The sequence below is a fragment of the Sinocyclocheilus grahami genome, unplaced genomic scaffold (genome assembly GCF_001515645.1).
Source record: "Sinocyclocheilus grahami isolate Dianchi unplaced genomic scaffold, SAMN03320097.WGS_v1.1 scaffold1338.1, whole genome shotgun sequence".
NCBI lineage: Eukaryota > Metazoa > Chordata > Actinopteri > Cypriniformes > Cyprinidae > Sinocyclocheilus > Sinocyclocheilus grahami.
In genome coordinates, this window is record NW_015506517.1 from 126,807 (window position 1) to 139,727 (window position 12,921).

At 38.9% G+C, this 12,921-nt stretch overlaps 1 protein-coding gene across 3 annotated transcripts in view; it reads right to left on the reverse strand.

Moving 5' to 3' along the window:
• LOC107569361 (netrin-1-like) overlaps positions 1 to 12,827 on the reverse strand; it is a 56,711-nt gene extending 43,884 nt beyond the window's left edge. For all 3 annotated transcript variants that reach the window (XM_016255444.1, XM_016255443.1, XM_016255442.1), the window contains exon 1: positions 11,406 to 12,827. In XM_016255444.1, coding sequence (XP_016110930.1) covers positions 11,406 to 12,420 — 1,015 coding nt within the window. In that variant the 5' untranslated portion in view covers positions 12,421 to 12,827. The remainder of the gene's footprint in view (positions 1 to 11,405) is intronic.
• Positions 12,828 to 12,921: the final 94 nt, after the last annotated feature.

Consider the following 12,921-nt stretch of genomic DNA (forward strand, 5'->3'; position numbering starts at 1 on the left):
TGTGTGTACATTAATGAGGAAAAAAAATTAACTTAAATGATTTTAGCAAATGGCTGCAATATAACAAAGAGTGAAAAATTTAAGGGGGTCTGAATACTTTCCGTACCCACTGTATATATATATATATATATATATATTAACAAAACAAGAGGTGTAATTTTATCACAGTTCCATTATATACCAGAGTATTTTACATATTTTTACTTCATGCTGGAACTGTACCACTTTTGAACAATCTCTATCTTTCTCTGCTCATTTCTTTTTTGTCTTCACTGTATGTTTGGCTTGGCTGAGAATCCAGCCAAAACACTTGCCCTTCACACAGAAACCACCCTAAGCTGAGGTCATCAATTCTAAACCTATACCCGTGCAACGATGTTTAACTCATCGAGGAGAATAGATGTCGAGAGGAACAGTCCTGTCGAGAAGTGCACATGGAATGTGTCAGCGTTTCTGCACTGTTTACAGCTCTGTTTATGATCTGTGTTAACAGTGTACTGACACTTTAACTGGCTTCAAAACAGCCGCCAGCACGAGGGCCATGAATCTAGGGCAGCAGCAGACCTGCGTTTCACCTCATAAGGAAAGAGCAGGGAATACCTCTTTCCAGACGCTGTCATCTATGCAATTGCTTGTGTTAAAAAAAAGGACAGTAAGAACTTTTAAAAGACAAAAATATACTTTTACTAGATACCAAATCTTATTTTCTCATCAAATTCTTATTCTTAAGTTCATCTGATGTAATTAAAACCTAGTAAACTGGTATTTTTGCCACCTTTCCCCTCCTTTTTGTCACAATGAAAGCACTGACTTTTAAAGGGGTCATATGATGTGATTTCAAGTTTCCCTTTCTCTTTGGAGTGTTACAAGATGTTCGTGCATAGATAAGATCCCTGAAGTTGCAAAGACTAAAGTCTCAAACCCAAAGAGATAATCTTTATAAAAGTTAAGACTTGTCCACGCCCTCCTAAAACGCCTAGTTTAAACACGCCCCCACGTCTACATCATGATGTGGGAAGATTTGCATAACACCGCCCAAATGTAGAACAAAGAAAGAAGGCGTAACTTTTATTCTCGCTGTAGTATTGTTGTTGCCGCCGCCACCATGTAGTGGAGACGCTGTGTGTTTGCTTGAAAAAGGCCTTCCAAAAGAGGAAGATATCCGCTTCGTCATGCCTAGAGCTGATCCGTGCTGGTCGCTGAGGAAATACATCAACTTCAAGCTGTGGATCGCCGGATCGGTAACGTCATATGACCCCTTTAAGAAATTTGACTAGTAATAATTTTAATAATGTTCATTGATCAATTTGACCTAAACAAAAACACATTATAGAAAAAAATATATTAAAGGGGTCATATGATGTTGCTAAAAAGAACATTATTTTGTGTATTTGGTGTAATGAAATTTTTAAGGTTTATTTCTTTTTTATTTTTAAAAGAAATTAATACTTTTATTCAGCGAAAACGCATCAATTGATCTGTCGTGACAGTAAAGACATAACCACGTTTTCCACAAAAATTATGCAGTACAACTTTTTTTTTTTAATTTTTACTTACTAAATAAATAAATACATACTTACATATATACATGCATACATACATACATACATACATGTTACTTGAGCACCAAATCATTTCAAGGATCATGTGACAACAAGACTGGAGTGCTGGCTGCTGAAAATTCCACTTTGCCATCACAGGAATAAATTATTTTAATAGAACATAGTGTAGCGAATCAGCTCATGGGGAAATATGAATAATTAACCGGGAAACAGGGGAACTGAATTCACTGGAACACTGGCGGCTACTCTCCCAGGCAACAGTCCTCGTCCTCCGTAAAATGCGTTGCACACATCTGAATATTTGGTTTGAACTGTTCTGGAACATGAACAGGGTTTCTTCAGTAAAGGACATTCTCTTTTCAGGACCACAAGAATTTGGTTTCAGACATAGAGGTGCAGATGTTTGTCAAGAGCTCTTCACTCTGTCTCCATTCAGCTGTCTGTAGGGGACTGTAATCTCAGCAGTACATTCTCCTGGCAGACTAAATGGAAAATATCCGGCTGATGTTTATTCTGGCAGACTGTGGTGATAGAGCTAAGAAACGCTCTTTCTTGTGTGTACATGTTACCTGTTAGAAACTGTTATTGATTTCGTTCTTCAGTATGACAGGTCTATAGTGACAGAGTGTGAAGTACATACGTATGAAATATCCTGTAAATGACATAGTACAACCTAAATACGTACTGTATAACAGAATTACTTTCAAAACAACTGCAAGTAAATTTGTAATAAAATAATTCACAATAACAATCGAAATATACATTTTAAGTTTCCATCTGTAAAAAGTAAATCTCACTGTTACTTTGTTCTGAAAAGAAAAATTGCTCAATTGCTCACAATTCTCAGTCTCACTGAATCTTCATAACATCCCTCATTTATTCCTGTGTTTTGCCAAACCACAGCTGAGAGAAGCTGACACAAGCTTTCACTACAGAATAAAAGGCTCAATTAATTCATTTAGCTGTTTCTTCGCCTCGAGGGCAAGACATCAATAGACGAGCAGACAATCCTCTTCTGTGACAACTATAAACAACGCCGGCTGGCGCTGACTGAGGAAACAGGTATCAACAAGGGTGAGTCTGAACAGCACTGCAGCGCTGTGATTTAAGAGAGGTGTTAATGCCATCAAGAGTGAAGTCAACTGTGTCTTCCCCTCAAGGCTCATGCAGAAACAGCCAATAAATTACACAATTGCATGATATATGAGAGAGCTATACCTATAGTACTAAAATTCACAGCCAAGGAACAGCTAGAAATGAATAAGACACACCTAAGACAAAACATGCAATGGTTGCAATTATGTTATTTAATGAATACTGTAAAAAGTGGTTATGTCGGGGGCGTGACCCGGTGGTTAGCACATCTGTTCCCACATGTTTGATGCTCATGTGGGCACCACAAGGTATATTCTCTGTCCCATTCCTCCCTCTTTTTTATTTATTTATTTATTTTATTCCTTTGAAACAAATCTCAAATCTGAGTTAGTATGATTTACTGTCTTTGAATGCTATCAGACTTCTAGGCAGGAGATGCAAAGTTTGTGTTGTTAAAGTCAGCCAATTTATCCTCAGCTGGTTCCCGTCAGTGATGGGGAGACTGCTTTATTTCTGTATCACTGTCAAAAATCCTGCACATGGACTTACATCCGCTTGCCACCAGTGATCGCTCTTCCATTATATTGACTGTCACACTACACAGACTTCCACATGTCACCACGGACTACATTTCCCAGCTTCCATTGCCCTAATGACACACAGCTGTAACCAATCTAAGACACTTTATAAGCCATGGCCTTCCTCTTTCAAATCGCCGAGTATTGTTTAGCGTTTATCACTGTTATAGCTGATAGCTATTTTACGGAGCCTGCTTTAGTTTCCTAGTCATAGTCTTGCCTTGCCTGTTTTCTCGTGTTCTGATTCTTGCCTGTGTATCCTGGATTACCCCTCTTGTCTCGCCCTGTTCGGATACTGATTACCCCTCGCCTGGACCAAAGCCTGTGTTTTGGATTAACCCTTTGGATTACCCAGTTTGGATCACGGACCACGCCCGTTCACTGGACTACTCATGTGTCTTGCACACTATATACCTGTTTGCCATTGTCTGACCCTCGCCTGTTTTGACCACATCTTTAAAATAAAGCTTTGCAAATGGATCCACACATCTCTCGTTCCTGTCGCCCCATAACAATCACACTAACAATGCAGACAATAAGGGATGACATTCCCAATGTTCCTAAGAAACCAATTTGAAACTGCGAAGTGATAACATGAACCTGCCTGAAATTTTAAAATGTAGTCATAATACTGTAAATTATGATAAGTTGTAGAGTGTGTAGGAGAAGCAGAGCAGAACAGAAGCAATCCAGCTTCCACCAAAACACTCAAAAGAACATATCGCCATCTTGAAACTTTCAAATTCTCCTTTCAGAAAAAAGCTGAAGGTTTTCTTTTCTTGGGTTTGTAAAAGGAATCTCTGTTCCATTAGGTATCAGACCAGTAATATCAACCAAAAGCCTCAAAAATGAATGTTTTGCCTAAAGGGAAGCTGAGAAAGTCCACTGAGATGGCCAATATAAAGTCTTAACCATGCCATTTTCGCTTGTATTTCAGAGTCTTGTGCAGTGGTAATTTTTTTGAAAATGTTTTCCCTTTTCATTCCCTTTTCAGTCGCTTGTGGGATTAAGCAGTGCTAATATTGTTCCACACCCAACAAATAAAAGAAAAAAATGCAGTTGTTTGGTCCATTTCACAAATCTTTGTAACTCAGAATTGCAAACTATCCCAACTGTCCCCCGACTGAAAGCCTTCATCTGAGTCATTTCACTGCTCATTAGATGATCTTATACATAATATGTGAGTATTATCAGGTGTTCACAAACCAAGTCCAACTCAACTGGTTAATAAAATAGCAACAATAGGAACAATAACACATCAGGCTTATTGCTCATCAGAGTTGGAATTGAGTCATGAAAAAAAAAAGCTTTAAATGCCAGTCCCAGCAGGCTTTGAGCTCTTGAAAGGAGCGTGGCTTGATATTCTCTGTTCATGTGCCATCGTTCTGCCTGAAATATTTATATCCTGTCAATATACACTTTTCATACATTCGCCTGGAGCTGTCAATGTGTCCTTGCATAACAAGTACATCATTGTATTTCAAAACAATGCTCAAGCGCTCTGACCACATGTGGTAAGATGGGAAGTCAGAACTTTGGACAATTTTAAACATCGTCAGACTGATGAATAAATTGTTTTGACTCCCATTTAAAATCAGCATTGGTGTCCAGTTCTTTAAAAAGTTGACAATTACGAGCAATCTAAAATTAAATCATAAAAAATTACATCAGACATTTTTAATAGAATTCTCTCACAAACTGAGCACAGTACTGCTCCATCAATTATGAGCATCCCAATAGAGAGGCATACTGAACATATCCACTCCTTTGAATTCAAAGCAGCATTATCATACTCTTACACATACCATCCCACGTGAGCATGATATGTGTGCTAATGCTCATGTTTCCGAGCCCGTGTGTGTGGTGGCGTCTAGTTAAACGAGATACAGATGGCTGGTTTGGGCCTAGTGCATTGCAACCTCACAGGCATCAGGTTGAGTTTGCTGCAGAGATTTCGGTTCTAGAGCCAGGCTGTCTTCTGGAAATATACTCACCCCCCTGCAGCAGAGCCCCAACGTGGGCTTTCCGCCAGCACTGATCTCGCCAGGAGGTCTGGGCCTTCTCAAAAACACACAACCTGCCCCACAGGTTTACAACAGCCAGCAAAATGCACCCTTATATCTCTGGTTCTCCAGAAGAGGCTGGGCTTGTGCATCACAGTCTGAGTCCAAATTCTCAGAAACATTGTTGTTGATCACCCTTCCTGTCAGAAAAAGTCCAAAAAAGCTGCCAGCCGGTATGGAGTAACATGAAAGAGCTAATGAGCTCGCTCACTTGCTAGTGGAAAACATTCATGTTGTACAATCACAAACAGGTGGTTCAGAACATTTTCTAGGTGTTTTCTGTATTTGTTCGATGCATCTGCAGATGATGACGATGCTTTTCAAAATTCCTCCACAAGAATCACGTGCATATCACGTCTTGTTCGACTGTGGTTTACAAAACAAGGCGAACACCAATAAACACTGATAAACGTTCTGGGAAATGCGGTCACTGGATTAGAGAAATGAACCGCTGGACGTCGATGATGGTAATTCATTCCCTTTGAACAGTAGTGAGGTAGAATAGTGAGGCAGCAGAGCAAAGTGCAAAAGCTCCGTCAGGTTTCTCATCTCACATCTCACCCTCTTTTGCTTGATAGGTAGGACTATTTGATCCATCGGCAGCTTTGAAGATTAGAGACGCTGATTTATAAAAGCCACGTGGCAGCTAAAACATTAACTAGAGCCTTTTACTGTTTCTGGCATAGACAAACACACAAACACTAAGATTACTGATGGCTGATTGTCTAAGAAATGTAACAAACAAATTAATCACCCTTCTGTCTTACTGTACTAAAGGATTTATATGTTAAAATCTATTTTTATTATTGAATATAGTACTTAAATTGTATTTTTTTCAGTGAAAGGATAGTTCTAATCTAATGTAAAATTCTATTTACATTTGTTGTATAGCATGTAACTAGTATGATTTTCTCTGTTGAACACAAATGCGGTGGGGAAACAAGATATTTGAAGATTTTTTCAGTTGTTTTTGTCCATACAATGAACGTCAATGGGGTGCACAACTGTCAGGCACCATACAGCTCCAGTGGTTTAATCCATGTCTGAGCCCAATTCAAATGGCGATGTGTCAGTAACATTCAACCTCAGTGGTTCCTCTGTGTCACCTGACTTAACGTCATGACACAAGTACCAATGAGGTTTGATGTAACTGATTGTGTTGCCATATATGATTTGGGTATGATTAAACATGAGTTGATTAATGATTTGATTTGATTTGATTTGAGAGTGGATCACTACCTAAAAATGAAAATCCTGTCATTTACTCTCCCTCACGTTCACGACTTTTGTTCATTTTCAAAAGTTTAGGTTTCCGTTTACCATATAGTGTTCTATGTATATGTATTGATCAATATATGAATAAAAGTTCAATTAAATCTGTTCGTCATATAAAGCCATCATGTCTCTTCAGAAGACTTGGATTAAACCACTCAATACATATGGATATGCTTTACAGTCTCTTTAAGAACTTTATGAAGTGTCAAAGTTTCAGAATTTTCACTTTTGGGTCAACTAACCCTTTAAGTTTCAGTCATGTTCAGCATACATGTTCAGCAAGTGATTGTATTAAACTACTGGAGCATGGATTACACTGGTTGTGGAACTCGAAATTTAAAAATTTCACTTTTATTGTATGGGCAAAAACGACTAAAACATTCTTCAAATATCTTTTTTTGTTTTGTTTTGTTCAGAGTCATAGTCAAAAACAATATAAAGGTGAGCAAATGATGGATGAATTTCAGTTTTTGAGTGAACTATTCGTTTACATTTGAGAAGAGCAAACAAACAGTACTTAATTTTCTTCTAAATCGTGAATAAAATGTCCTGGGAGATTAGCCCGATGGGGTCAACCAATTCATATGTTCAACATACTGACCTGCACTGCCAGTCAAGAATATCTGACTCTGGCCCAAGAGAGCTCTAAAACACTTCCAAGTGTGCATTTAATGTTCAAGGAGATCATGCAGTAACTATGTGAGACAATATATTCAAACAGGCAGAATCATGTTGTGGTTTGGCATGTGATAGGGATGCTAGGAGTTAAACTTAACTTTGAGACAGAGAAACAAGCACATGTGGGAAATACAAGAGAAGTGATTTGGATTCTGACAGCGACTTGCTTTACTTCCAACAATAAAGGACAGAGAAACATCCCTGATTCATCTAAAACCAGAGTCTGAGATTCAGCACATCCGTATGTCATCAAGATTACATTCCTCTTAAACATCTCCTTCTCTTTAATAAAATCTTCACATTTTGCTGCCTCATCTACTGTAGTTTGCTCCCGCAAAGCTTGTAAGAAAACCTCTTCTATAAGTATGTTTACATGCTTGGTTATAGTCAACACAGTGCAAAATTTCATTTGAAGGATTAAATACACACTGTCACTTTTTCACACCAGGTGTACACTGGCAAGGCAAACTGTAGTCCACATGCTGGACGAAGCCAAGCAGCTGTTTATTCAGGTCTGTTAATATGACCTTGGATAAAACAGACTGGTATGATTTCAGGACTAATGACATTTTAAAATGGCAAACTATTGTTTCAGTCCAGTGGAAATTACATTTTTAAAGTGCATGTAAACCATGTGCAATTAATGACAAGAATGCAGAATAAAAATGCAAAATGTGTAGCAAAAAATATGTTGCAGATCTTGTAACAAACACGTACTGAACTGAATCTGATAAAGGCCGAGCTGACTTGAGCTGGATAAACACACTGCCTTTTGTAGAGCTGCTGTATGGCCGAATTGAATTTGTTTTATAACTGATGAACACTGACAATGTTACAAACTGAACTAAATTGAACTGAATAATGGTGTTATTGTCTTTTATAGACATGCTTGAAGTTGTAATTTGAAATTAAGTTGAAACTGAAGTTGTTTCATAACTGATTAATTTTATAACTTTAACACTGTTCCTTTCCTGTTTATTACAGTGAAGTTGCTTTGAAACTATCTTGTATTGTATAAAGAGATACAAACAACTGTGACATGACTTGAAAAGGATTTTTATGTAATGTAATGATTTAAATTATTTTTTTTTTCTCCCCAAGTACGGAGTGACATTTCACATTTCATTGGGTGGCCTTCCTCTCATCACTTTGTATTCTTGACAGGCTTCAGACTGTGGCTCAATGCATTAAAGAATTATGCCTCTCAATGGCGTAAGCTGATCAATATCGTAAGGCCACATTAACAGGGCATTCAAGGGTTTATAGGGGTCCTTTTCCACTCAAGGATCCAATCAGTTAAGTGCAGTTCAAGTGAAACCTAGGTCTGCAGTTATTGATCGCTATCTATTAAACACTCTCGCAACACTATTTCTTATCCTATGTTTCACTCACTTTAAAACCTCCCTTATTCTCTCCGTTTCAAATCCATCTATCCTATATTTATTCTTATCGTATTTAGTAAGTGAAATTCATAGCACAGCATCCCAGCTCAACTCAAGGTCCTTGGTGAAATTTTCTTTCAGTAAGAGTTCAGTCTAGTAAATGAACACATATAGACAATTATACTGAAATACTCCCCAGCATGCTGGAATGTTTCTCCTACATACAGTAGTGCTGAAAGAGGACCAAACCCTCAGTCAGATCATTTACAACATACATTTCCATATTTAAGTTTGGGTTATGAATGAGAGGTTGCCATAGTGTTTCTATAGGTGTTTGATTGCATTTCACCCTTACACACACACACACACACACAACGGTTTTCTCTTGGGTTCTGCCCTGGCTCAGAGGTGTCACACGGCTCTTTCTTCTCCTGTTTAAACTATGTTTGCTTTGACGTTGCCCACCCCTTCACTCCTCTCTTTTCACTTCTTCACTTCTTTTCATTCTCTCGCCCTTTCTTTTCATTTCTGCACTGGATCTGATGGCACTGCGCTCAGGAAAAACACAGCCGAGGAATGTTCGGCAAAAGCGTCTGCTCGCTGACAGCAAGATGGATGCTGTGACTGACGATCTTTTGTGCCCCACGCAAGACTCACACATGCAGGCCCGGTAAAAATAAAGTGTCAAGGATACAGGGGAGCAATTCATTTCTCCTGTGCGACAGTGGTGTCTAAACTGGTTTATTTACATTCCAGCGAACAGATAAACGTTGGACTTACTCAGAGAGAAGAGAAAAAGAACAAGCTCTTCTTTTCTAAGATGAGTCAAAACAGTCATTGAAAACTAACTGGGCAGGTGCAAAATTAGCTACCAAATGTGTGATTGATGACAGATGATGATTATCAGGCTCTTTTCATTATCGTTATGATTCAGATTAGTTTATGCAGGGCCAGAAATGATCTGCATATCCAAATGACTGCACCCTCAGACTGCTAAAGCCATTCTGCTATTGAACTGAATTTACTCCTTTTCACATTTGACAGCATATCAGACATTCTAACCGAACTGATATATAACACATAAAAATATTATAGCTAATTCTTTATCATGTTTTAAGATGCAGACAGTTTCACCCACAGAGGTGCATGCTTTTTTTCTTTCATATATTCTATTTAATACAGGGTAAGTGAAATCACAGAAATAGACAAAGGGTATTGTCAGTGTTAATGCTATTTTATTTGAAGGAATATATATGAATTATATGCATTAGCTGCACCCACAAGCACTTTTAATAACCCAGAAAGTTATCTAATCTATCCGACTGCTGATAAACAGTCTGCTTTAAGAGTGATTCAGCTTGGTTTAGGCCGTCTTAAGTGTGGCCAGACAATTCAGTGCAACTCACGACAGTTAATTTCGTTTATGAATGTAGTCCATTAAATTAAGCGTCATGGGTTTTATTTCTTTACTTTTGGCGTAAGCAATAGGCTTAATATTCATGTTCCCCCATCTAAGTTTTTCATGCAGTGATATTGTGTATTTCAAATATCTGTGTATGAAAATGTATTATTATTATTATTTTACAAATGCGCAATAAAATATAAATAATTGTAATAACAACAACAATAATAATATGTAAATAAATATTTGTCAATCTTACCAGCTCTGTCTGATATAACTTAATTCCATCATTTGAAGTCTTTTATTTGTATTTTGTTTGCAATATCACGCGAATAAAGAGAAAATGAAATTAATAAAGAAAGATAATAATAATAATAACAATAATAATAATAATAAAATAGAAAGTAATATTACTTACTGAATATGTCTGAAAATTTATTTTAATGACAGTGATAATAGTGAGTGCACGGGGCAAAACCCGAGGCAGACTTTTATCACTCTCTCTCTTTAGACGACAAAATACTGTTTATCTTTCTCGCTTCAGACTCTATAGACCACATGTTCACTTTATTTTCCGATTTTTCTTTTCCATTATAGGCTACGTGATGAAACCGAATATAAAGGCCTAGGCTACTAATGTTATAATGCAATAATCACTATAAATATAAAAAATTGTATTATTTAAACATTAAAGAAATGTATCGCGTGTGGCACTGCGTAAAAAACATTAAAACACGCATCTTAACAAGCGGTATTGGATTACACAATTTTGTTTAAATATATTTTAGCGCATTTTGATAAAATGCAACGTTCTGGAAACATGTGAGCCGAGCCTACGTTTCTTAAACTCCCATATTAATGTTTTATTTTTTACCTAAACTTTTATTTAATAATGCATAAAATCGTTTGCAAAACAGACCTTAAAGCGAAGCTATAGATTCATTAAATATGACCCTAAGACATTTGTTCAAACTTTAAGCTGTTCGATCGGCTGTAAATAGTAATACATTTTATTTGTTTAACTCTGATTGACAACAGTGCTTGCTGTATTACCTCTAAACCGTTATTTAACGTTTTAAAAATTAGAGATTTTTTTTTCTTCAAACCATTGCGTGAATTTTCCATAAATCTGTCACTTATATTGTTATACTGTACTGGTCCTTAAAGTTCCCTTCAGTAGATTTGAAACGCTTGCATTTAAAAAGAAAACACCCGCACTTTTCACTTGGCAGTCATGGCTGGTTTCGAACTCATCTCAAACAAATTGTACATGATGCGACGAAAGATCAATGATATGTCTTTGGTGATATGTTGTCGCCTTAAGCAACGCGCTTTCCAAAAATAATACAGAAATAAAATGTTGGACCTACCGACACACTCGTTGGCTTCTCTGGCGGTTGCGCGCTGCCAGGGTCGGTCATAGTGAAAAGGTTTGCATCTGTCACACTCTGGTCCGGCTGTATTGTGCTTGCACTCGCACACTAGGTTTCCATCCCGGTCTTTGACGCACCGTGACGCGTGTCCATTACACTTACATCTACCTCCGACCTGCAGGTCTGACACGGCGTAAAAATAAGAATCTCGGGCCAACTCCGAGTCATCCTCATTTTCGTCTCCGAAAGTGTGCAGTCGGCTAAAAGTCACCTTAATGTCTGTTGCGGTCACCCAGTCCTGAAGTACGGGTGAATTGTCAAAGTCGTGCGCGGAGGGTCGCCCGTCCAGGGTGCTGAACGCGATCAGCCCGCCGGAGAGAGGGTGCATGTCGGTGTGAGAATCTGTGCAGATGGCCTCTTGCTCGTTTTGCTTAGTGATCGTGGCTTTGCTGGGCTTGTTGTGCATCTTTCTACACTGGGTCGAGTAGTACTGGAAAGGCACCCAAGACTTTCCGTAGTCCATTGATTTAAAGATAGCCATGGACTCTGGTCTTGGTGAGCAGAACTGCAAACTCACGTAGGTCACCTCGAATTTCTTGTCCAGGGATAATGTTAAAGTGACGTTTTGAGGATACTGGACGTAATTGTCCGACTGCCAGCAGGTGATATTATGAGGATTGTTCAGGTCGGTTAGGTAAGCAGGTGGGTGATATTTCTTTGGGTCCGACGCGTCGCACGTGTGGCAGTTTCTGTGCCTTTCATCCCCTTTCTCAGTCACCACACAGTACCGACTCGGTGTTTTGCCGCAGGTGCTGGACGCGCGCACTTCCTTCCCGAACGCCGCGTTCACGAAATCGGGGATGCATCTTCTGGGGTGACCGTTCTCGTCGTAACACGGATCCGGTGGGGAAGTCTGAGCGGCGAACATGCTCATGCCGTATCCGCCGACAGTCCCTTTGAATACACAGTAGAGAGTCACCAAAGTGACCAAAGCATCCGAGACCCTCAACATCGTCACGCGCCTTCCCCAGTCTCTCCTGTGCTGAAACACAGCCGTGTCCTAATGAGAAGATGCTTTCACTGTTTGCAGATGGGAAATCAGTTGACAGTCTGAGCGTGATCAATCCACAGCCGCTATGACACCGCGGTCCAACTGGTGCCAAACAACAAACTAATGCGAATCTAAATCTACCTCCAGCATATGGGCTAACTCCTGGATCTAAACCACTACGCAAGGTCCAACAATAATTACGCTTTCGCAAGTAAAGAAAATCGCAATTGAAGAAATCTCCACACTGCTCACTGTACCTCCGTCAAACAGTTTAGCAAAAGCAGAAAAGTCTAAAAACAATCTCAGTTCGTGCTAGCTCTCTTTTTCCGTGAGTATTGGACACGCGCTTTCACTTGTCTGCTTGAATCTCTGCGCATGTAGAGGATATAAGAAGATCCCGTTAGTTTGAGCTCTAGTGAGATAGGAGACACTCACGTTGCCCCCAACACCCCCCCCCCCCCC